General features: G+C 42.2%; 2 protein-coding genes across 4 annotated transcripts; both read left to right on the forward strand.

Annotated features, from left to right (window-relative positions):
• The first annotated feature begins 3,346 nt into the window (after positions 1 to 3,346).
• On the forward strand, positions 3,347 to 15,737 carry nap1l1 (nucleosome assembly protein 1-like 1). Of its 3 annotated transcripts, XM_061667364.1 has the most exons (16): positions 3,347 to 3,508; positions 7,362 to 7,400; positions 7,852 to 7,940; positions 8,841 to 8,943; positions 9,420 to 9,561; positions 9,850 to 9,942; positions 10,086 to 10,214; positions 10,312 to 10,383; positions 10,472 to 10,611; positions 10,706 to 10,851; positions 10,939 to 10,958; positions 11,050 to 11,172; positions 11,511 to 11,543; positions 11,635 to 11,685; positions 12,809 to 12,845; positions 14,654 to 15,737. In XM_061667364.1, the coding sequence occupies exons 2-15, from the start codon at positions 7,384 to 7,386 to the stop codon at positions 12,812 to 12,814; spliced, it is 1,164 nt and encodes a 387-aa protein (XP_061523348.1). In that variant the 5' UTR covers positions 3,347 to 3,508; positions 7,362 to 7,383; the 3' UTR covers positions 12,815 to 12,845; positions 14,654 to 15,737. The 3 variants fall into 3 exon arrangements, with proteins under 3 accessions (XP_061523348.1, XP_061523347.1, XP_061523346.1); XM_061667363.1 differs by lacking the exon at positions 12,809 to 12,845 and having other exon boundaries at positions 3,350 to 3,508; positions 9,850 to 9,930; XM_061667362.1 differs by lacking the exon at positions 12,809 to 12,845 and having other exon boundaries at positions 3,351 to 3,508.
• Positions 15,738 to 16,576: 839 nt separating this feature from the next.
• phlda1 (pleckstrin homology-like domain, family A, member 1) lies at positions 16,577 to 19,923 on the forward strand. The gene is made up of 2 exons (XM_061667365.1): positions 16,577 to 17,234; positions 17,985 to 19,923. The coding sequence occupies exon 1, from the start codon at positions 16,720 to 16,722 to the stop codon at positions 17,191 to 17,193; it is 474 nt and encodes a 157-aa protein (XP_061523349.1). The 5' UTR covers positions 16,577 to 16,719; the 3' UTR covers positions 17,194 to 17,234; positions 17,985 to 19,923.
• Positions 19,924 to 25,872: the final 5,949 nt, after the last annotated feature.

Raw genomic sequence — 25,872 nt, forward strand, 5'->3', positions numbered from 1 at the left:
TCTTTAGCTGGAACCAGGGCCTGAGAAAAAGTGAAGGGAATTAATATTTACATATTTTTATATTTATTATTTATTATTATTATTTATTTATTATTATTATTTATTGTTTATATATATTTTTTATTATTATTATTTATTTTCTATTTTTATATAAATAATAATCAGTGTTAGCACAAATCCTTTAGACTTCTGCGAGAAAGCCAGAAAAAAAAAAAAAAAGGAAAACTACTCGAAGACCTGAACTTTTGTTGAGGTTACTAAGAGGCACTTTAAATGGCAGCAAGTGTGTGCTTTTTTCCATTAGCATGACTTTGAATGTGATTGATTATCACCAGTGAAAAGAGGGTGTGTAAACTTGTGCAACCACATTAATACCATTTTTTTTTTTTTTGACTTACCATCTAAAAAAGATTTTTCACCAAAACCAATTTTAGTTGTACAGGTTATCAGTCAGATTCATGGTGAAAAAGGTTTTGACTTGAATTACCACACAAATCTGGTATTTGACCGGCTTGTGTAGACTTTTTATCCTCTTCAAAAAGTCTTGGGAATCATTCAGATGTTATTTTTTTGCCAAGTAAGATGAGCCTTCAGGTTTTTTTGCTGCGGAACTCTGCCATGGATGCAATTTTTGCCCAATGTTTTTCTTATTGTTGAGTCATGAATACTGACCTTAGCAGACGCAAGGAAGGCCTTTAGATGTTGTCCTGGGTTCCTTTGTAACCTCCTGGATCAGTCGTCGCTGTGCCTTTGGGGTCATTTTTAAAGGCTAGACACTCCCGAGAAGGTTCACCGCTGTTCCATGTTTTTTCTATTTGTAGATAATGACTCTCACCGTGGTTACCTGGAGTCCTAATGCTTTAGAAATGGCTTTGTAACCCCATACTTTACTTTCTCATCTGTTCTTGATTTTCTTTGGGTCGTGGCATTTTTTTACAGCTTCTATTTAAATGATTTCTTCATTAAATAGGTCTGGAGGTAGTCAGGCTTGGGCGTGGTCAGTGAAAATAGACTCCGCTTTCCGAAAAATGTGATTAGCCACAGTTAATTCATGATTTAACGAAGTGGGGCAATTATTTTTTCATCAGGCCAGTTCGCTTTGAGTATTTTTTTCCCTTAATAAATAAAATCACCATGTGATTGCATTCTGTTTGAATGTTTTTTACAATATGGTGCTATTTTTTTGTGGAAAACCATTTTATGGCTATATTTTAGAAGCCAGTGCTGCTGGCCACGTGGTCAGTATTAGCTTCACTCTCCTCTCGTCGCCTCCCGCAGCGATTAGTCAGCCAGCTGAGGTTTGGACCGTCATCACTCGCTCTGCTCATAATCCATTTTCTCTGACACGAGCAAGTAGGGCGAGGGGGGGGGGGGAGGAAAAGACGACCCATCCATCATCGTACAGGGGAAGGGTCAAACGGAGCTGGTAGTCCAGCATGAATATTTAAATTGGCACCGCTGCTAGCCTGCTCTCCTTACAGAAGATGTTGATGATGAGGGGATTGGCACCCATTCCGTTGTGCAGACAATACAGCAGAAACCACTGATAGGGAGAAAAATGACCTCATATTGACATATGCAAAAGCTGACTGCTGTACAAAATTCTTGGTGGACAGCTTGTCCTCTTATTCACAATGTAAAAACAGTTCCCACGAGTCTTTCATTTTCAGCAAAATACCCCAAGGGTCAGTACCTCACACCTTCTGTTTTAACCCTTGCTAAAATTAGCCTGTTTTGGAGGGGTTTTAATGTCGGAAACAAGTACTCCCACATTTAATGATTGAGGCACCCTAAATAAATAACTTAATCAGTATTTTGGGAAGTAAGCCATTTATTAGCTGGCTGTGTATCCTTGGTTATGACAAGTGGGTCAGGAGATATTTTCAGTGCGCTATAAGAACACTGAGACCAAGTGTTATGTCGTAAAATGGAATACAATATTCGCCCTGGCACGGCACTGCTTAACGGTGGCAAACGAAGGCCCCATTCGCAATTGATGGCCGCATTAAACAATCCATTAGGGAGGCCCGCCACTGTGGACCGGAGGCACTGCCGTGGCAATTGGCAGGTTGATTGCCACAGGATGTTTGCCTCTGTCACCGTGCCAGCTGTTCCTCCCAGGACTGACAATTGTTCTTGTAATGGAAGCCATGATGAATACAAGCACAGTTGTGGCACAACAGCGGATTTATCTCGCTATCTTCTGATTTTGTCGTATCGACAGGCGACGTCCTGTAACTCGATGCCGATTTGTTGTCCTTGCCTTGCCTGTCGCACAGAACGCCTCCAGTTACCTGCCGCGACGTCTTTCCCTGTCAGTGGTCGGCATGACTTAGCGAAATATTTATTTGGGGGTATCCATAATGTTGTCACGTGTGCAGGCTTTGATGAGTCGACAGTATGAATCATACTCACTATCAGGGAAGACTCATTCAACTTTTAAGGTGAATTTCCTCAAAACAACTCAGAATGAATATTATTGACATTGATACTATGTTGTACGTTTGTATGTGGCATTTTATTTTACATTTGATTTAATATTGTTAATATAAGGTTCTCTTTCAATAAAGGGTATATTCTACTTGACATGTTCTGCATTCTACTGTACACATTTTTTAAAATATGTGTTATAATAATAATAACTTAGATTTATATACCTTGTTTACTTATGTTTTGTACTTATTTGTTTCCATTCATAGGAAAGATGACAATGCTGATGATATACTACTATTAGGCAAAGGTGATGAAGTACAAATATATTGTTACTGTACTTGAGTAGCTTTTTCAAGTGTCTGTATTTTACCTGAGTATTCTTTCTTCCGTGGATGACGACACGAGAGATAAAGTGAACCGCAGTTGAGATTTTGATTGAGTTCTTGAGGTCTTATAAGATGGGGGGAAAAACAGGGAGAGCAGCGACATGGAGGAATTTAACCCAGCGATGAGACAACAGATTCGGTGACCCCCCCCCCCCCCCCCCCCCCCCCCCAAAAAAAATAGGCCTAGCGACACCACTGCGTGACATGTCAGAAAATAGACAAAAATGTTGATCATCTTTTCCAAAGTAAAAGCAGATTTTTGCAAATGTCTTATGTGGAGGTAGAAGTCATTGTTAATATTTCCGTGCCTTGAAAAAAAGAGCCAACAAAAAAAAAAGAAAAATACAATGAAATCAAATCTAATCTTTTTTAATTTTATTTATTTGTTTAACCATCAACTGACATCTCAACCATTTGATAGAACTGTAGATATGTGTGAAAAGTGCCCTGAAATCAAGGCAAACCTTCGGGGGATTTGATTGTCCGTCGCCCCGCCCACCTGCAGCGTTACCGCGGCGACTGGCGGTTTACGTGATGACGTCACGTGTATATGAGCGCAGGCGGCGGGCTCTTGCTCCTCTTTTACCGCCATCCGAGCGGAGTGTTTTTTTTCCCCCCCCCATCTTCTTCCCACCCAGCGGACCGTCTGACTCCCTGCATCAGCAAACGTCGCCGGACACGGAGCTACGGTAAGCTGCGGTGCGCGTGGCGGTACTAGCAGCGACGCCCTGCGTTAAACTCAACCGTTTGCGAGGCTGCATTAAGCCACAAAGGACATTTGTCAAGCGGCGTCAGTGGTGGGTAGGCGGCTAATGCTAGTGAAGTGAGACAGCAGCAGCCATTGGGACCGAGCGTCACCTCCATGATGTGTTCACGTTGTGTTTATTGTCACGCCGCCACACTCTTCCAACGACGACCAGCCTTAGAACTATTAAAAGAGCGAAATGTCACCGTATTTCGGATTTACACCGTTTTCGGTGTTGACCTTATTTTTGTGGGCTGGGATGTCAACTCACGCGGTAACGCGGCAGGGGGATATATGGCGTAAAATGATGTGGATAATGGCGGAAGGTGGTGAAAGTCTGTCCGCCGGAAGAAGAAAAAAAAAGACATGGTGCTTTTGAAGCACTGCGAAGCTAACAGGCTAAGTGCACCCGACAATGGGCAAAAAGCAAGGCCATTAGCGGCTAAAGTTAGCGCCTAGCAGCTCTGTGTGATGAACACGCTTTAGTTATGTGACACCGCCCGGTTGCCGTTCGCCCAAAACCGGCGTCCATGTGCGTTCCCAATCATCGATGAACGATCGTATGGATGTGCACTTTTAACGCCATGGATTTGTCCCCTTCCCCCCCCGCGCAGTCAGCCATGGTTTGCTCCACTTGAGCGAGCAACACGTGGTCGCTGGCAGGATCAGCAAAAGGGCTTTTGGGGCACTCCTCCAAAAGTAACGTTTTACGACAGGTGCAACAATTACTGATCAATTAGCGGATTATTTGTCAACTATTTTGATAAATGATTGTTTGGCGACATTAACTTGTTCAAATCCTTTTGAATTTCCGACTCAACACTAAATATTATTTCTGTAGTCCTCCATGAAAGCAGACTGATTACACTGGGTTACAATTTTTTTATTTTCTACTTTTATTTTCTACTTTTGCAATAACGGCTCTAAAACATGAGGGGGTAAATAACTTCCATTTAACGTGCTCCATAAGGAAGAAGTTTTATGAATAGGGTTGGTCATCGTTTGAATTTGAGCGATTCCGGTTCCAAACGATTCTCAATTTCAATTCTTCTCGGGGGGCTGGGTCAAAAAAGTTTGCATGGTTTAAATAAAGGGTGTCCAAATGATGAACATCCATTTTCTTAGCAGCCCGCAGCGGAGACTAAAATGAACATTTGACTCGAGGTTCTTTATAACCAGTATCAATATCAAACCTACGAACTAAAAGGCTGTGTGTGTGGAACTAACCCAATTGACTTAATATTCACTGTTTCAGCTAAAAGTTAAATACAGCATTAAGTTATTTTAACTAACTATTTTGTTTCACTCACCCAGTTGACTTGAGAGTTGACCTTCACTGTTGCCATATAGCTGCCCCTGTATTTTGTTTCATCACGTCAAATTGTTTATATATATATGTATATATATACGTTTTAACTTGACTTCTTGCTTGTAGCCTTTTATTTTGAAGGGTACGCACCGTAACGCAGCATTTTGGCACAAAAAGTAACCACATGGCAGCGGTGATGGCTTTTTTTTTTTTGTAATTTATTTATTTTTAATGGGTGGAACCAAATGCTCTAAAATGCTGATTCCTTTCCCTACCCATCGATGAGGCACAGGGTCACTGTTTGTGATAGTGTGAGACACCATTTATGGAAATATTGTCCTAATTCATTGTGATCTCAAGTTGCTATGGTGAAGTTTTAGCCCGATGTTCAGATTTTTTTGTATTATTGTTTTGTTTTGTCATCTGCGCTTACGTTGGTTTGAAGACTAAAATAAACTCTAAAAACTGTCAGTGCTAAAGTGCAAACGACCGTTTACCTTGTTAGCTGACTCAATGTTGGCATAGATGTATTTTATTGGTTCACTCACCCAAGTGACTGAGCGTTAACTTCACTGAAGCGCCGCACGGTGTCGGCTGAGGCTCGGAGCGCGTCAGACGCTACGCATTGGGGAAAAACTCCTTTGCACAATATAATCTTATTCCAAGTGTTGCACTGAGGCGATTGGTCATTCATTTGAACAAAGTTAAGACACACTTTTGTTCGCCGCCGCTGCCCTTGGGTGGGCCCAAGCACGTCGTCGTGCCCGTTCTTCTTCGTTGCTTTTCGCCACTACTACTTCGCCGCTGGAGTACTAGGCATCGAAACTGGGAACTGAAATTTTTCAATTTGAACGGTTCCGGGAGAACCGGAACGCGAGTCCTGGTTCCAATCGGTTCTCGATGCCCAACCATACTTAAGAAATCCCACACCTGCTCCATATTCTCTTAATTTCTATCTATTCTGCTTCCATGGTAATACTATGATGGCCAAAAGACGGTGATTGTCAGTGTGGGATCCCTCTTTTGGTATGTGAAAGAATCACTGTCAATGTACAGTTCAGTTGTATTTAACTTTAGTTCAGTGCATTTGGATTTCAACTTCTTTTGAAACATTTCTTTCGATCCAATTTAAATGTAACTTCTTTGCCACTTTTTAATTAAATCAGTTAAAACACCCCCACACACACACACTATATTTAAGTGTGGTGTTAATGTCATAAAACAATGAGAAAATGAATGTCTGTTTCATAGCAGGAATAAAAGTAGCTAGTCACTTTTTGAATCGCTAGAAGAGTCGGGAAAGTCGCTAAGTTGGCAACACTGACCATGCTTTTGTCATCCTGCTCCTGTTTGCAGCCGTGTTGTAAGTGTAAACCGTGCACATCAGCGTGGACGCACGTTAAACTCCTTACGCCACAAAAAAAGAAATCTTGAAATAAATCATCCTGACTCATAAACTTCAATCACCTAGTCTAGTGTTAAAATGTCCGCTTGTCTCCTGCTGCAAAACATTTTTTTTTTCTCATTTATTGAGCTCCCCCCCAAAAAAACTCAGAAATTCATTGGTAATCACATTTTGCACAACATTACTGGAATTAAAAAAAAAATGTATCCTCCGCCGGCTGCTAAAAGCCTTTTTAAAGCACTTTACCATCAATAACATGGTGGTGCTTCACATCCAAGATGTCTGCATCATCTTGCTCCGTACAGCTACAGTACAAGTGTAGCATCGCATTTGCTATTTTCAAGCTTGCTGTTCGTATCATGGCCAAACAGAGCCACACGAATGTATCGCGTTATGATTCAATGGATCCAGGCGCTATGAATATGGATGACTTTACCAGTCCCCCCCCCCCCCAAGATTCAAATTGAGTTCACGGGTCGTTTTCAGCCTGAGTGGAGGTTTGAGCTTTTTGCTTGCGTGCAGGTGACTGGCACTTTTTTTTTTTTTTGACCGAGAATTGCTGCCTAAACTGAACCACCCAGCTTGCTGTTTTAAGTGCAACAAAGCCGGGAAGTCTGCCCCCCCCCCGCCCCCTCCCCCTTCTCTTGCATTGTACTGCTGAGGCAAGGAATGTAGTTTAAAAGATGCGTAGGTAAATTAATCGTCTTCTGTTGAGAATTAAGTTATAAGATTTGTACATGACTGGCTGAAAATAGAAGCCTTACACTGCTGAATTATCAAAATTGTGAGCACACTGTCATAGATGATGATAGTAAAAGCCTTAAGTCAGTTTCTTATCAAAATGTATGTTGTTGCCTCGTCAAACATATCCAGCTGATGATAATTTTACGTTTCTGGTGATAATGACGTTTATGTGCTCACTTTAAGACAGTCAATGCATTTAAATAAGCTTGCCTACCATGCGGCCGGCGTCACACTGGACTTGGGAGTAGAATGATGGGATGTCATGAATAATTCTGGGAGCCAGCCCGTTTGTGTCGTTCAAGTCTGCCTTACTCATTGTTTTGTCTTTCTTTTTTTAAGCATCACTCGAGACTGAGCTGAGATGGCAGACATTGACAAGTGAGTATGAGTGTCTGTCAAACTTTGACAGTTTCAGGGTAGACGTCTGCTTGCCACTGTAGGGGAAAGTCTAAATTTGAAGCCACGCCCACATCCATATCAGGTCATGTCCATTTGACACCTCAAATATTGCCATCATATTTACTGTTTGGACAAGCGTCTATATAATAGTCTTCCATGCAAAGTGGCAAACGGATGAGATTCCTGCTGGCGAAGCTGCAATGGTGAATATTCCTGAAGCGCATCCCCGTGGCAGGGCTTCGTGTTTCAGTGCTCACAATAACAATAGCATTGCTTCTCTGGCCGACGGGTGCAAATTGGTGCCGGTAAAAGTGGTTTCTCGCTCTTGATTGGCCGGCGTGTTAGTTTGCAGAATGAGGGAGAGCAGGGTGTCTTGTGTTTGCTCATTTGGCTGACCTTTCCTTTTGCGACTCCCCGCCCCCAAAAACAGCAAAGACCAAGCAGAGATGGACCCGGCAGATATGGAAGACGTGGAGGAAGTGGAAGAGGAGGAGACGGTAGAAAATTCAAAAAGCAAAGGTATCCTCTAAAAGGTTTTTAGTGTTTCAGTTGGGTGTTACCTAGGAACCGCAAACGTCCGTTCCGTTCCCACCATCCATCCATTTTCTTAACCGCTTCTCCTCACGCGGGTGGCGGGCTGCTGGAGCCTATCCCGGCTATCTTCGAGCGGGAGGAGGGCTACATCCTGAACCGCTCGCCCGAAGATAGCAGGGCACATAGAAACAAACAACCATTCGCGCTCACATTCATACCTACAGGCAACTTAAGAGTTTCCAATCAACCTACCACGCATGTTTTTGGGATGTGGGAGGAAACCGGAGTGTCCGGAGAAAACCCACGCGGCACGGGGGGAACATACAAACTCCACACAGACGGGGCCGGGACTTGAACCCCGGTCGTTCCCACTATATTAAAACTAAAATAATTTCAGTGGTGCCTTGACTTCCATGCTTAATTTGTTCCAATTTATTGTGGCTCAAAACAGACATCTTGGATTAGTTTTCTGACTGAAATGAAAGGATATACCATCAACCCATTCCATCAACCCACAAAAACACCAACAAAAATTGTTGGAATGTGTTATAAATAAGAAAAATAGCAGAATACAATTTATTGTATTTATTTATTTATTTTAATTTTAAAAAAAATAAGAAAATTAACACTGTGTCATAAAATGAATAAATTGAACGTAAAGAATTAAACAGGTTGTGCATCATGCTTATATTTCTGGTGTGGGCGCCCCAGGGAGCAGTATAATAAACATGCGTGTGTGTGTGTATATACACAAAGATGTTTGTTTTCATGAAGCTAACGGACATCCAGTCCAAGCTTCCGTTCCTTTCAGTCCTTCGCAAAGATGACCATAGAAACTAATGAGTCTGCCTGTTCGCTCGCTGATGGCGGTCTGTGTGTCCGTAGCTCGTCAGCTGACGGAGCAGCTTATGCAGAATCCACAGATACTTGCCGCGCTGCAGGAGGGGCTTGACGGCCTCAACGGTTCACCATCAGGGTACATCGAGAGGTAAGGTTATTTTTATGCGCGTTGATGTTGCAAAGGTTTGACTTGTCTGCATATTTGACGGTTCCTACTTGGCGCATCCAAAGTGGTCTGGCCCGGCCCAAAGAAGTATTTCCTGCGCCGGGATAGTGCAGGCGTATTAATTTACCTCACTGCAGAGAAACTTGAGTCTGGGTGGCTTCAAAACAGCCTTCATTTCCTGGGGGACAAAAGAATAGTACCGTGCCAAAGGATGTTAGATACTCCATCAGAAGAGGTATTAGGTTGCTTTTGATAAGAGTGCTGACTGGATTTGTCATTCAGATTTACAGTGCATCTTCTAAGGCTGGGGGGGGTGACATGGCTATAAAATCTTACCAAAATAAAATTGCGATTTAGTATATATATATATATATTTTTTTTTAAGGTATCCAGAAGCTTCGGTTCCGAACAGTAGTTTTCCATGGAATTTCCTCAGCATTGCTCCATTTTCTGTGCAGTTTACCAAAGGTTGTGAAGCGACGCATCAACGCCCTCAAGAACCTGCAGGTGAAGTGCGCCCACATCGAGGCCACGTTCTACGAGGAGGTCCACGAGCTGGAGAGAAAGTACGCCGCCCTTTACCAGCCGCTCTTCGACAAAGTACGTCGCCGCCGCTACTATTTCTCCCAACTAATTTATGTGTAATCAGTTCATTCTGTCTAGTTTTGACATCTCCAGTAATAATAATCCCAAAATGACCACTGAAACCTCAAGTAAATGATTTAATGTCAAGTTGAGGGCTATTTGTTTTATTTTATTACTCTCAGCTACCTGAGAAGTTGGCACTTTGACACCACCATTATGTATCATCAATCCAAAAGTGACGAGTCATGACTCAGTTGAATCAACTGTGATTTTTATTTATTTTTTTGGTCTTGTTTCTTGCAGAGAAGCGACATCGTCAAAGCAGCGTATGAGCCCACAGACGAGGAGTGCGAGTGGAAAGCAGATGAGGAGGAAGAGCTGACAGTAAGTAAGCAGGTACAGGTGACATCTATGCTCGCATGTCTTCCTACTTCCCTTTGTTTCCTCCGTGTCCACTGCTAATAAAAAAAACAAAAACAAAAAAAAAACATGTAAACAAAGCTGTGTTGCCAATGAGAGCATGTCCGCCCTCGCTGCAGGATGAGATGAAAGAGAAGGCGAAGCTCGAGGAGGAGAAGAAGGATGAGGAGAAGGAGGACCCCAAAGGCATCCCCGAGTTCTGGTTAACCGTATTCAAAAACGTGGACTTGCTCAGTGACATGCTGCAGGTACACTCTGCTTTGGTTTGCCTCCACCTGCTGGCCACCGTGTGCTTCTTGTCTCCTTTTCAAAAGATGACTCACTCTCACCTCCTTCTCTGTTCAGGAACACGACGAGCCCATCCTCAAACATTTACAAGACATCAAAGTGAAATTCTCAGACCCTGGCCAACCCATGGTGAGTGATACTAAATGTTGAGAATGTTAAAAAAATTTTTACATAAATAAATAATAATCGACCACACTTTTTTCTACCTTCCTCGCAGAGCTTTGGGTTAGAGTTCCACTTCGAGCCCAACGACTTCTTCACAAACGCAGTGTTGACGAAAACCTACAAAATGAGATCGGAGCCTGACGAGAACGACCCTTTCTCCTTTGACGGACCCGAAATCATGTCGTGCACGGGGTGAGTATATTAAGGGGGTGAAACAAAAAAAAAACTTTTTTTGTTTTTGTTTTTTTGTTACTAAGCCTGAATTTCTGTTGCTTTGGCACCACAGTTCCACGATCGAGTGGACAAAGGGCAAGAACGTCACGTTGAAAACCATCAAGAAGAAGCAGAAGCACAAGGGCCGCGGCACAGTCAGGACGGTCACCAAAACAGTCCCCAACGACTCCTTTTTCAATTTCTTCACCCCACCAGAGGGTATGCTTCAGCACTAAATACTAACTTGGTAAAAATAATTGTTTTTGTCACTGTTTTTATATCATATGCTCTTGTTTACCCCCGCAGTCCCTGAAAGTGGCGAGTTGGTAAGTGCTTTGTGGGCTTCCCAAAGTGAACAACCACCTGTTATTTGACAGCCAACTGTAAGCTAATGAGTCCCACTCGATCTCTCTCCAGGATGAGGACTCCGAGGCGGTCCTGGCGGCCGACTTCGAGATCGGCCACTTCATCCGTGAGCGCATCGTTCCCCGGGCCGTGTTGTACTTCACGGGAGAAGCTATAGAGGACGATGATGACGACGTAAGTGCCTCTCCAAATGTAGCTTATATGAGAAGTTGGGTTTTAAAAAAAATATGTAAATTTTTTTTAAAGACTTTGCTTTGAAATAATCAAATATTAAGATTTTTATTTATTTATTTATTGATTTATTTATTTTTAAACCATGTGATTTTTAAGAATTCACATCAACTATGCCAGTAGCTACAGCCACCCACAGTGTTTTATTTCTTAAGGGACATTTTGTAACTTCCTGGGGACATGTTATGGGGTGGGAAAAAAACCTAAAAGATTTTATTTGTTTCCAATAATTTTCATATAGTGAGAAAATTACAGGATCCTAATGCGCTTGTGTTTTGCAGTATGATGAAGAGGGGGAGGAGGCTGATGACGAGGTGAGGCTGCACATGATTTAGGGAAAAAATGGCAGCCGTTCTGTCAGCACCGCACGTCATTAAAACCTGTTGTTACGTTTGCGTCATTTAGGAAGGCGAGGAAGAGGCCGACGAGGAAAACGACCCAGACTACGATCCCAAGGTGAGGTCCCTCGCAAAGCAGTTCTCGACTCCTCGCTTGTGGCCCTTAAAACACTTAAAACATTTTCCCGGGTCATGAGTTTGAACATCCCGTCATATCATACACGCCATTAAAACCTCTGGGCGACCGCGAACTGCTGCTGTCAATTCAACATACAGAATCCATACTAATGCATCTCCATTGCTTCAGCTTTTTTTTATTTGGCTTCTCGGCTAAATTGAGACACATCAGACCTTCCACTCTTCACCGCCAACCTTTTAACCGCTTGACATTTTTAGTTGTGTTCACAATAATAGCAGGAGAGCTGCAGTTTTTCTCACCATTTCAAGCTACTTATTGGTGTCTTAAAATGTATAACATTCTTCTGACAAAACACAACCAAAAAAAAGAACTCCAGAACAATAATAGTTAATAACTAATAGTCAGTATTTGTGAATTTGCTTACTGGAATCAATCCGTTTTGGACGGGCGGTCCAGTACAGCTTTTGAGACCATGCCGACCGTGGGCGGAGCCGAGACGTAAAATGAAGAGCAGGCTCCTCGGAGTCTCATTTCAGTACTTTTCAAAAAAGCAGTCACCATTAGGTGAGCATCCAAACAGATTTGATTTTATTTTCACTCCTGAAGGCAGCACTTCACCAAATTGCATTTGACAGTTAGTGTGCCGATCTGTGCATGTGGCGCATGCAGCGGACAAGTCGCTAAATGCAAATGTATGCCACTCCCATGCCAAAAACTTTGGTAAATTTAAAAAAAAAAAAAAAAGTAGTCTCCCAAAAAAAAACTTTTTTTAAACGTTTTTATTTTGTCGCCTCCGTGCATCACCGATGCGCAGCACTCCTCTAAAACAGTGGTTTGGGATTTTGAGCTCAACTCTGCTGTTATTCTGAACACAACTGTCCTTATCACCGCTTTTGCCAACTTCAAAACTAGAAATTGCAACCTCCAGTTTGGATCTGCTGGAGGTTTCCACCACCATGTGAACCAGCATGCTGCGCTTTGACATTCTGACAATGCTAGTTCTGCTTTTTGCGTTCTCCTTTACTCATTGATGTCTTCATCTCCGATCGGTCATGTTTTTTGGCATATTTTGTCAGCTCCTCTTTAAATTTTTCCTCACTAGGTTTAAGTGGTGACAGTAGAAAAATAACCCTGTCCCGGTAGGTACAGCTTGTCAACTGTCAGCTTACTACCATCACCACCCCCAACCCTTCACCTTCTTTTTAATTTTTTTGGGGCTGTCTTCATGTTCTTCTGTCTTGCTGCCATGACCCCCTGACCTCACTAACCCACTGGTTTGGATTTTTTTGGGATTTTTTTAACCCATAGTGCGCGCTGCATTTGTACCTGTGTCATTTCTGTATGTTGAAACTCATCTTTTTGTTTGTGTTCAAGTCGAGTTTTATTTTTGTTTTGCCAGCATTGTTTGCTTTTTGTTGATGGCTGTGTGTGTTGTGTGGAATATCATTGATCCATTTCATCCTTGAATTTAATACTCTTTCCTCACAGATCACTCCAAAGTGCGTATAACCAGAGAGAATTACAAAACCCCGCCCCCCAAAAAAATAAGTTGCCGTACATTAAAAACTTGCGTCGTCGTACTAAATTGCCAACCGACGAGTTGAGCAGCATCCAATGCATCTTCAGTTTGGATGCCAGGCAGCCACAGAAAACTCACTGAGCAGCTGCCATCACCTCTGGAAGGACACCTCATCCCCGTGATGAGACTTTAATGAATGCCGGCGCACGCTTTTCGATTCCCCCCCCCCCCCTTTTTGTCTTTCACATTTGGCTGCAACTGCACAATTTGAGTGCTGTTCATTCTCCCATGTTTCTTCAAGTGCATGAGCCTGAAATTAAATTTGTTAGATTTACACTAGGAGCTCAAGTGAATAACTACCAACCAAGTGACAAGCGTGTGTGCAACCATGTAATAATTATTGTATTTCCTCCAATTGTGGCCCCCCACTCGAATTTACACTGTTCACCACACGAGCAAATTCACAAATAGGTCTGGTTTTACCTTCAGGAAAAAAGATTGGTGTGGCCACCAATGCGGTTTTAATTGTGTGAATGCTGAGGAGTATTATTAGCTGAAAAATGGATATGTATTTTCAGGAAATAATGTGGAGCCCCTTGTTCGCAGCGGATAGGGACCAAACTCAACTGCGAACAGCGTAAAGCCATGAATAACTTGACGCTCCTTGTAATTACTATTGGGTGGGGTGAATAAACGGGATTGGGTTCCCCCCAAAAATCAGCGAATAGGGGATTTTGCAAATCCCAAACTGTGAATATGCCAGCATCCACTGTGTTTTAAATGGAGGCGAGGAGCCCTTAGTCAGGCCATATCCTTGTCAAATGGAAAAGTGCGTCATTGCCATCTTCTGGCATGTATAGGCAATTGCAAACCTTTTTGGGTGGGCCTCAGGCATCAATCCCTTTTCCACGCATACAGTAGGGATTTACTGGACACATGTCAACATTTTTATGTATTAACTTCTAGGGGGGATGAATATGCATGTTTTTCTGCAGTTGAGTAATAAAAAAAAAAACTGGCCACTATAAGAGGAAATACCAACTGTAAGCTTATAAAACCATCTCTACTCGTACAAATTAAGCCTCAATATAGCATATAACTCAAGTGCACTGAAAATGTGTTTAAACCATTGTTGATTGATCCATTACCGTTAAATTTGATAATTCAATTATCAGGAACAGCTCATTCTGTTCAAATACACTTAAAAGATTAAGTTTTCAGTGGAGTGAATAATTTATGAATAAACGGAAGAATTCCTATCACCTTAAATCCAAAGCAATCAACATTTTGTCAAAGGAGTATAATGCGGCCTCTTTACTACTTTTAGGCTTTTTACAAGAGTAATTGTGTAGAAGAGTGAGAGATGTTGTCTGTGGTTCATGTCTTGCTCAGCTTGTTCAATGTTGTGTTCCTGTGGGTCTCTTGCAGAAGGACACGGCCTCCCCAGCTGAGTGCAAGCCTCAGTGAAGCATGGCCTTGCTGCCGCCAGGATCCAACTGCACTGTTAACATCTTCATTAAAAAAAAACAGGGGAAACGTATATATATATAAATATATATTACAAAAAAACAAAAAGAACTAGTGACTTACCGCCTTATAATGTTTTTGTATTTTTCTTGGTAGACAATTTGAAGGTTTCAAGGTTTTCGTTACAAAACAAATCTTAATAAAAACACGGCAATAATACTTTGAACCGTGTGGCTCGTTATATAGTATTTTACTAGACCTGTTTTTGTTTTTTGTTTTCCCCCCTTCTCTGTACAATAGACAGGACAAAAACAAAGTTAAAAAAAAAAAAAAAAAAAAGCATGATCTTCACCGCTAAACTAGTTCTTGTGGAGTCTTTTTGTGGCATTTGCTCTCGGACAACAGCTGTGAATGAGACTGGATCAAACCCACCCACCCCCTTACTTACCTTTTTCCTCAGTCGGCCTTTGTATAGCGCTTTAGCTGTACAGTTCTTCTTACTCCTGTACCAAAACATTCCAGTAAACAACGTGATGGTGAGTACATTGGTGAAACGCTCAAGGAATTGAACAAAAACTACAAGGGTCCATCATTTTGTGCTTCAGACTCCCGTTTGGTGACATCCCCTCCCCACGGCCTGCAGCACTTAGCGGTCGTACTGGCCATCTCGTTTTGACTCAGTAGCAGCCACCGTCTCGTTTACCTTCTGTATCTCCAGTTACTGACTACGGAACACATTACCACTGTGAATGAAAACGACGGAACGTGTGACAAGGCCCCCGATGTGGCCAATGGACCCCCCCCCACCCTCCTCTCTACCCTGAACATCCTCTCCACCTTTCTGATGTACCACCGATAAGGCCACAGGAGCAATATTACAGACCAGAAGGGTGACTTTTGAAGTTGCTAAAATGGCAGTTTTTTGCCTGTCGTGCAGCTGTTGTCGAGGCAAATCACTATGCTACAAAAAATAAAATACTAATGTACTACTCAATTACTGTATGTGTATGTTCATGAATAAATTGGTTAAACCTGTCCAAGTTGACACGTTGGGGTGATTATTGCATTCATTGTCAAGAGCTCGAGTAGAAGTTCTTTCTGTAATCAACAGAGGGCGCTGTTTCCTTTACATAAAGCTAAACTAGATTTATATATTTTAAAAATGATTTCCATTTGATTTTTATGACCTTTGAAATGTTTTAATACATCCATATACTGAGATTGCCTAATACTGCGTTAGCTTTATATGATGGCGTGGTCCAATTTGTGTACAATTCGTCGTAAAACAAGGATTTCAAGTGAATCAATTGCCCTAGGTTATTTCCACAATGCGGCTGCAGTGCTTCAGGTTAATGTACAGTAAATGAGGCTATAGAAACAAAAATTACACTGGAATACAATAGAAAACATGACTAAAAAGAGTTTTGTGTTACTATAATGTAACCATGTTAATGTTGTTCCATTTGCAAATTCTGCCTTTATTTGGACAACTGTACTTAAAATAGTTTTGGACCCTGCTAGAAAGGCAATTGTCAGATGGGCCAGGTCATTTGGATTTAAGGTCTAAAAAGAGAGGGTGAAAGTTTTTAATGTCATGCATAATTTAGTAATTTACAATTCACATAGACTGCTACTTGATTATTTTAGTAATCGTTTTTTTTTAATCAGTAAATTGAGATTTGAGTGAATGAATAAATCAATTTTAGGAAAACCGCTAAATAAAAAAAAACAATACCAACTGGACTGTTAACGAGTAGCAGTTGTAGGTGTACCTAATGAAGTGGCCGATGTGACTTTGGAGAGGTGGGGTCTCGTGTGGGCGGTTCTGCTCCCAGACCTCCCCCCGTCTCGGACAACCAGGCGAGCAAAACCCCTCCACTTCCACCACAACCGACCCAGAGCTCGGCAGCCGCGCGTCCCGTATGCCTTCGCCCTCTCCGGGGTAGACCTCGGCGTCTGTGCCACCCACCCCCCACCCCTCCTCCTCCCCAGGAAGGAAACCTAAAGTGGGCAAGCACGGGGTGAGCATGTTGGAAACCGGCAGGAAGGTGTTCAAGGAAGGCGTGCTGGAGAAGAGGAGCGATGGCCTGCTGCAGCTGTGGAAGAAGAAGCTGTGCGTCCTGACCGAGGACGGCGTGCTCCTGCTGCCGCCCAAGCAGCACGATCACCCGCAGCACCAGCCGCCGCACCACCTCCACCGCGGGGAAGACTCCGGCAAAGTCAAGGAGCTCCACTTCGCTAACATGAAAACCGTGGACTGCGTGGAGCGCAAGGGCAAGTACGTCTACTTCACCGTGGTCATGTCCGAGGGCAAGGAGATCGACTTCAGGTGTCCGCAGGACGAGGGCTGGAACGCGGAGATCACCTTGCAAATGGTCCAGTACAAGAACCGCCAGGCCATCCTGGCCGTCAAGTCCACCCGGCAGAAGCAGCAGCTGCTCGTCGTTCACATGCCGGGACAGAGCCACAAGACCCTGCGGAGCTCGCCGAACGTGGCGTGACGTGCCCGGCGAGTCCGGCGGACATTCGAGCGCCGTCTGCGGTAAGGAGGAGGGGCTGAAGCCGGGGTGGTCAGGGGACGACCTGGGGAATCCCCGTGTGCATTGGACCGGTTCCTTGCCATTGGAGCCATTGGAGTCCCTGGCTGTCGGCCACCTAAAATACAGAGTGCGAGATATGATACATTTTTGTTAGAAATACATATTCACAGTTCCCATTGATCTGAATGTTGGCCGATCCTATGTCGACACTGGATAAGGGATTCTAAAAGTGTGGTACTACTACCCGAAAGTACAGTTCAGTTGTATTTAACTTTCTCGTACGTTTGCATTTAATCCACAAACTTTGACACAATTTTTCAGGAAATCCCCCCCAAAAAACATCTTGCTTGAGTTACCGAACACCGCGTCTTCCAAGTTGGTTTTCTATCTTATATTGCTATCAGATACCGCATCAACACAACACCAATCCGCAATTTTACCTTCATTTGTGTTGCTTTAAAGCTTCGGCTTTCATTTTATCTCACTTCTCCACCAAGGAATCCGAGCGTGTTGACGGGGATTTTCTTTGTTAAATGGCTGCGGGACGAGGAATTTTGTCCCAGGGCCAGATAATGTACATAAACTAAAACTAATGAGAGCAACTAACCCAATAGCCTGATCGGAATAGTCTCACGGACCACAGTCGGGGAACGCTTTAGTCTCGACAATTGAACTGCGTAATGGAGAGCAAGTTTCAGGTGACTTTTCAATTGAATTTGTGGCAACGTGCCTAATTGATTCTGTCCGCACAGGATAAAATTGGACACTGGAAGATGAACATCGACTTCCACCCCTGCCGCATCAGCACCGATTCTCTAAGACAAGCCTCCCCGAGCCCCATCCATGTTTCCACGGAAACCTTTCCCCCCCCACTGATACACGGACTTCCTCCACGAAAGACTCATGGACTAACAAAAAATAAACAAAAAAAAGCATGTGAGAAAACAAAAAGTGCGGCGGACCGTGCGGTTATTTATTGATATGTATATATTTTTTCTATGAGTGTGTTCAATGGGAAGTCCATTATTGGGAATAAGCCTTTATTTGTACTGTCGTTGTCTTATTAACAGGTAGGTCGGCATCATCGAACCAAAGATTCCTTTCCAGATGTGATTTTTCTTGTTTTTAATGAACGGGATTATTAGCCACGGTAGCCTGTATGGAAGTCTTAAACCTGATGTTAGCGTGTGAACTGACTTATGCTATACTAATGGGGAGTTCAGGAGCGTAGTCGTCATATTGGCTAAAAGGTGAAGCCATTTTCTTGGTTGTTGAAGCCCGGCACACGCAACTTGGCCAAGCTCCAATGCTGGCCGTTAGCCTGTTAGCTAATGTCACCAGCTAACAAAGCGCCTGCTTTACAAGAGTCAAAAGTGTGTAATGTGAGTCAACTCTTTCCATATATTAACCATTTTTTAAAATCATTTGTGGCGTTAGCCTGGCACTAACCTACACTCTCCTGTGTTTAGCCTTTCGCTAAGGCATTTGTCGTCATTAGCGTTACGCTAACAAGGCACCGCAAATGTACAATGGTGCGTTTGTGTTTTATCTGTAAAAAAAAAAAAAAAGGATAATATGACACCTCCTCGTGATTTTTTTTGTTTCACACCACTTTGTGTGTTACATTTTGGCCACCATTTTAAAATAAGGGGTAACTTGATGAAGGGTTAATCAATTGTTCACAATGAAATTTTAAGCCATTACTTAGCTTAGAAAATATGTTGATAGGTAACAAACTCCACTTAAATTGACTAGCTCATTATTTGGCAAGACCAAACGACTTCTAAGCCTTTATTTTTCCTGTTGTCTACCTAATGTGGAATGTTTATCGTAAATTTGTTAATGAGCAATTAGCATCTATTTCAAACAGAATATATATAAAATTATGACAATTTAAAATTAGTTAAATTGAGGCTGCATTGCAGTCATCTGTGACCACAAATTGCTCGTTAAAAAACAATCTGTCTCACTATTTTGCTGTTTTTCCCTGTTGTGAGCGTCTACCTTTTTTAGAAGTGGCAAAAGCAAGCCTTGCCGTAGTAAGTGTAATTCACGAGCAATGCGCTAGAACCAAATGTGGGCTCACTATTTGACATGCTCGCTCTCACCGTTCCACTCTGACTTGTCACAGTTTCCAAGGGAATTATCACCGATGACTGTTTTCCTTGAATTGTGTTCAAATCTTGAGTTTTTGGAATCTAAACTTGTATCTCTAACTTGTATGTTTATGACGTTATGGCATGTTGTCCTCCTCAATTCACTGTCAAAACAACTTTTTTAGTATACAGCATCATAAACAGTCTTGAGACTATGATTGACAATTTTTTTTTTTTTTTTTTTTAACCCTTTCTAAATGTGCCATCTTCAAAGTATTAACCCTCTTTTGGGTTATTCAGGGATGTGTGTCATGATTGGCAATTATTTCAAACAGCCTTACTTCACAAGGCGGCTCTGAGTTGATTTTCCCAGTGGCTCGTGTTGATCGTGTGAGTCCTTTTCGAGAGCGTATGTCGGCCGAATTAACACACGCGTCGGTGTTGTTGTCATCTCCCACACGCAGGGCGATCGCTCTGCCCTTTATCTCTCCTTCGCTGCACCCCACTGACATGTCTCTTGGCTATCGTCCATTTTCTTTTACTTCAAGATCTATTTTCATACCTTCAAATGATACATTCCATTAAAAAATATATCAAGTGGAAACTGGGCTCTTGTTTTGTTCTTCCTAGTCAGGACGGTTCATGAGGGGCACCGCCGTCTCTGCTTTCATGTTTCGTAGCCCACCTCGTTTCCGAGTCTAAAAGTAGTGCAGGGGATCGGGTTTCTCTTCCAGTTGCTGCCGCTCTGATGAAGCGCCACCAGTGTGTCCTGTCAAAAAGCTCGTGAATCCGGCCTAATTCAATTGAACACGGTGCGTTGTGACTGCATCCTTTGTGACACGTGAAGGCTCCGTGACTGCCGGCTGGCTGAGCTTGTCGCTTCTAATACTTGAGGCCTGACTTGAATCATCGCACACAAGTTGGTTACCACATTGTTTACACAACAAGTTCTAAGTTGACAAACACACGTGTACACACACACAAAAGAAACACTGTCCACTGTGGAACATGGAGGAAGCTCAGTTCGGTTCTGGGGCTGCTTTGCGGCATCCGGCCCTGGTTTTCTTGAATCCATGCTGGTTGAATGCAAACCTCTATCAAGGCATGCTGGAGCCAAATATGCTTCCCAGTGTCAGAAATCTCATACCAAATAGATCCAAATGACACAATTTGGTCTCTGTTGCTAACCAAAACAGCTTCATGGAAACTGTCAAAGGGTGGAGTCTTACTGCATTATCAAAGATAATGTTACAATGTTGTGTCCAAGTCATTCACTGTAACCGTATTGTTTATAAAGGGAAGTTAAATATCATTTACAGTGACATTGAAGTAAAATGGGCTTTTTGAATGATTTAATAGTCCCAAAATGGCAATAAAATGCCAAAGTTACAGTTTCAATACATCCGGTTGCCATGTATTGTTTATAAAGGGAATTTATATGTCATTTACAATGTTTAGATCATCACCACTGTACTACATTGTCCTTGGAGGAGGCAAACAGATGAGCGGAGGACATGATGATTAAGTTACAGCTCTGTGCTGCTGCTGCTGCTGACATCCCATTTCAAAAACGAGGTGGCGGCGTCCCGCCTTTGATCGACTCCTTCGAGCGTCAGCTGTTGTCGCCAGGTTTTGCGCGTCTTGGCGTGCGCGCTGACCGCCGACGTATTCCTCGCCACGGCCAACTCTTTGTGATTTGAGCCAGTGAGGTAAGAGGAGCCGAGCGTATGAGAGGCCGTCAGGGATGTAGTTCAGGATTACCTCTCAAACACTTTACGAAAAGAAATAAAAATAAATATCTCAAACTGCTGAATCGCTCTCATACACGCTATTGAAACACAGTGTGTATGTGAGAAAACAATTTCAGGAGTGTGTAAGTGTTTCAGTTGTGTATGTGAGAGCGTTTTAGTTGTGTGCACGAGAGGTAATCCTGAATTGTGTCGCCGACTATCCCTCGTACTAATGATGGCTGCACTGACATGCTCATACAGTTTGTCATTGATTTTTTTTCACCCCCAGTACCACGCTCATGTTGATAAAGCCCTTGCGATCAATAACAGCCCAAGGATCCTCTAAAAGCTGATAATGCATCATGACATTATGAAGACAGCAGCGCAGGTGACCTTTGGATGCATACGGATCCATATAGAAACTACTTGTTTATGTTTACACATAGGTCTCATATTAATGTCAACCTTATAATTGTCCCTAATGTCTTGGAAAGATGGAAATGGTGACAGATTTTCAAAACAATTTTGGACCAATATTAAACCAAGTAAGTATATTCCAATTTATGACAAGTGAAACTGGAACTTAAAAACAAAACAGAAAGTTCTGTCATGGAGAAATGGTGCAGAACGAACAAATAAATAACACTTTACGTGGAGGACGACACAGCGCTCTGTAGCATAGGTGTCAAACTCAAGGCACGGGGGCCAGGTGCGGCCCGCCACATCATTTTACGTGGCCCGCAAAAGCAAATCATGCTCGTCAACTTCTGTGATTTTTGTTCCATTCTGTATCTAAATTCCAAATTGTCATAATAATAAACAATAATGTTGAAATGTTGCATTTTTCTGTTACCAAACCCTTCTTCTACAGTAATTTAACAATACTTGAACAAACTATTATCCTTGTCTTCTGATTTCAAAAGTAGTTATCCCTCTATTTGTTGTGTAATGGTAATATGTTTTGGTGATGATTAAATATTTAAATGGTGTCACTGTTCAAACGGCCCTCTGAGGGAAATCATAACTACAATGCGGCCCGAGACAAAAAAAAAAAAAAAAAAGAGTTTGACACCCCTGCTCTAAAGTATGGTGGCCCACAAGGGCAAAAAGGGCAACGATCCAAACTCATCCAAACGTGCTAACCACTAAACTAGAGAAGTAATTTGAAGCGACTCTAGTGAGACTTCATCAAGTCGTCGTTTTTTTTGGTCTTATTTTTTTCCCCCTTGATCAAACTTGTTGGCAATGTGCCGTCACCTGCTACTTCCCGCTGTCAGGAGATGCTCACAAAGCATGCCCATGCGCAACTCACTGTATTATAGATTAGGCAGCAGCTCCGACTAAAACCCGTTATTATAACAAAGCCAAATCATCACTGCAACTATAATCATGGTCCTCGCACATCTCACCCAACCATCGAGCTTTTGTTTCTTGCGAAAGATAAATAAATAAGTGAAGAGACTATTATTGTAGGACATCTGTCTCGACAGATTGTTCCCACGCAACAACCATGCAGGTGCGTGATAGACGGCTGTGAATAATTTTCTTCATAGTGTTTTTTTTACGCGGCTGTAGGTCATCGTAATCGGAGCCAAGTGATAATGACAACGTGGAATGGATAATACCGTATATCACACCGTCTTTCTAAACGGCGATTTGGCACTTATACTTCAGGTAATTGGCTATTAGCAAGCTGGCTATATAGGGGGGCACGGCGTGTAAAAATACAGATCCGCTTCCTCGCCATCTGCTTGGATGCATGTAAATGTGTCTCATATTCGAAATCAGTGATACTCAAAGTGTGGTACTTGTACCACGATTAGTACTCGTGCCGATGTTTGTTTGAATGTTTGGCAAAATCAGCATAAAATTGGCCAATTTTTGCCGATGTGAAAAGGGCGATTCTTTGGTGAACCGTTTCACGTTTGACGCTAACTTGCAAGCACAATCGAAGCTATATTAGCAACGAGTTTACAGGAAATAACGGGCGGAGACATGTTTAAGTTTGTGATTAGTTTCAATGGAAATGAGCTTTTTCAGACATTTTGGGGTTAAGCCCCACAACAAGAACACAAAAACAATTTGAATTTGCAGACAGGGTGTGGATATTTGCGTTGCCCTCAGGCTCTCTCTCACACGGAGTCACAGTGTCGGTCAGTGGGGTTTTTGTTGTACACACAAATGGTGGACGTGCAGGTGGTTGCAACTGCAAACAAGGAAACACTCACTCACACACACACACACACACACACACACGCACCTGCCCTCTTTCCTGCACACCCACAGGTGACACAGTGTCTGCCGGTGATAACAGCAGTCTGGCATAGCCCAAACGTTCCCCACCCACCCGCCTTCCTTTCCCTCAAGGTCACAGCTGTCTCCTCGCCAGTTGCCGGCCTCCCCCCTTGTTTGTGTGAAAAGCTCACTTCCTCTTTTTTTGTGCGCGATAACGCCGTTGTTATAGCAGGATTATCTTTTCCCAGGAGCCAAACAGCAGTTCATGCAAATTGGGACAGGTGGCTGCTGGCTGCTTGCTGTGTAAAACAGAGCTGTTTTTTGCCTTTCAATTTCACCTGGAAATAAATGAATTTTAAAATGCTTTTGTGTGTGGGAGTGTGTGGTCCCTGACTTGACTTTGCCCTGAGATAATTTATTTACACAGAATAATGCATCTTTGTTCATCTAGCTATGCCGGCGATGTAAAGAGACAGTTCAAACTATTAGGAGGGTGGGGGGGCAAGCCCAGTGTTAGGTGGGCACTGCCCCCCCCCCCCCCCTAGAACCACCACTGCCTTGTTGCCTTCCTTCCATCATTCTTCTTTTCTTCCTTTCATGCGATCGTAGTTTCCGTCTATTCTGTCCTTTCCTTGCTTTGTAAATTTATTTCAAAAGTGTGTACTGTGCCTACCCAGTACATAATGTAAATCAAAAATGTTTTCTTCTAAATCCAATTAAGATAAATATATATCTTGCATCAAGTAACCTTATCACACATACTGTTGAATGTAAAATTGAATGCATTTTATTTTTGTTGATAAAAATGAGTTTATAACTTCATATTTATATAGTTTTACTCTATTTAATGTATATGTCATCACGTCATTCATACACAAACTGAAATATTTTTGATTCTAAAGAAAAACATAATCATGGAAAATATCTTCCTCAAAACTAACAAGCGAGATGAAAAGCAGCTGGGGAGGAAAACGAGGGGCAGCTGATTGGCTGACAGCGTGAGGAAGGCATGGGTGTGCAGTTACTTCAAATGAGGCAGGAAGTCAACACTTACACATCTACCCGAGAAATCTGTTCAAAACAAACCAACCGACCAACCAACAGAAAAAGTCCTTTAAAAAAAAATAAATAAATAAAACACATGCAGTAATAACAACCAAAAACAAGCAAAACAAAAGCATCCCAGCCTGGACTGTGAAAAAAGTAAGTCGACCAACAAATTAAATCCTTCTCAGAGTGCTTTTGCCTTCAAAAATACCCCAGTGTATTTTCCCTCTAAAAGTGGTTAAAATGTATGTATTTGATGTGATGTACTTTTATTCATTTAGCTAATTAAATAATCTGTTAATTTATTTACTATAAATAAAAATGTGTTGCATAAAAATGTAACATACTGTACAGTATAAATGTAACATATAATTAAAAGATGTGTGCAACAATTACAGTATGATTGCCCTAATTATAAATAATAAAATTAATATTATTATTATTATTTTTACATTGATCTCAGTCAATAATTTATTCATAATTGTAAATAATACAATCAAAATTTAATTATTAAAAATAAAAAAATGGGAATAAATTATATAATTATTAAAAGAAAATATTTGCCATATTATGCACATATTACACATTACACTTGACTTTTGGGGGATGAATAGTGAAATGTCACTCATATAACATGGAAAAAAACCATGAAAATGTTAATTTTGATAAAGAGTGGTGCAAAAGTAGCTGTACAGTTTTTGGGAAAAAAAGACAAAGCTCGCTTTATTTTGTCACAATTAGAATATGTACAATCTTTCAAATTGGTGGCAATTTAGATTTCCACATTTATGTTGAGCACACTTTGATACGGAGGTTTTTGCTCTTATAAGTATAAGTGGTTGTTATATTTAGTTATAGTGCAGTTTATTTAATATATGACATATTTTTGTGCCTTAAATACTGTAATGTTTGACATAAAAAGATTGAGTGCTTTTACGTGTCCTTTCAAGTTTTATGACGCATCAGTGAGAATAATAGCTGACCTGACATTTGTAGGAAATCACAGCCTTTTGTTATTGCAAAGCAGCGGCAACACACTTGCCATTTTTCTATTTGGTCTCCTGGAATGCCAACTGATTATTGCCGTTTTACCATCAGGTGGGGTGTTTCGCTTGACCCCGGGCCGGGACGTCCGCTTCACTTCCCGGAAAAGCGAGTGGGCGACACTGAGTCAGCATCCTCTTGCTAAGTACAGGTAGTCGATCCTGGTTTCCATCTCACGAAGGTGTGGTCTTTGCTTAACTCATTCACCGCCAGCCTTCCCGGTTAACATGGATATTTCACTTCCAAAGCCGTCAATGGCAGTGAATGTGTTAATGGGCTTCCTCTGCTCATCTGCCGTGGTGTTCGTTCACTGATTTCATTCTCGCTCTTATCCTCTCCTTGATCCTCTTAGCTCATCTCTCGTCTTCCTGTAATCCCCCCCGTCCCATCCCAAAAAATCCTTCAGTGACTCTCTCGTTCGCGGGATAAATAATGGTGGCACTCGCGAGCGAGAGTGTCGGACACGCACTCGTGCGATGCCACCAGGC

The sequence above is a fragment of the Phycodurus eques genome, chromosome 22, assembly GCF_024500275.1.
Source record: "Phycodurus eques isolate BA_2022a chromosome 22, UOR_Pequ_1.1, whole genome shotgun sequence".
Lineage (NCBI taxonomy): Eukaryota > Metazoa > Chordata > Actinopteri > Syngnathiformes > Syngnathidae > Phycodurus > Phycodurus eques.

What these genes read in the sequence shown, in the direction of transcription:
- nap1l1 (XM_061667362.1), top strand. An exon ending in AGCTGACAGTAAGTAAGCAG is followed by an intron (nt 9,943 to 10,085) that starts GTACAGGTGACA and finishes CCCTCGCTGCAG; the next exon opens with GATGAGATGAAAGAGAAGGC. An exon ending in CAGACCCTGGCCAACCCATG is followed by an intron (nt 10,384 to 10,471) that starts GTGAGTGATACT and finishes CCTTCCTCGCAG; the next exon opens with AGCTTTGGGTTAGAGTTCCA.
- phlda1 (XM_061667365.1), top strand. Translation starts at nt 16,720, where the DNA reads ATGTTGGAAACCGGCAGGAAGGTGTTCAAGGAAGGCGTGCTGGAGAAG.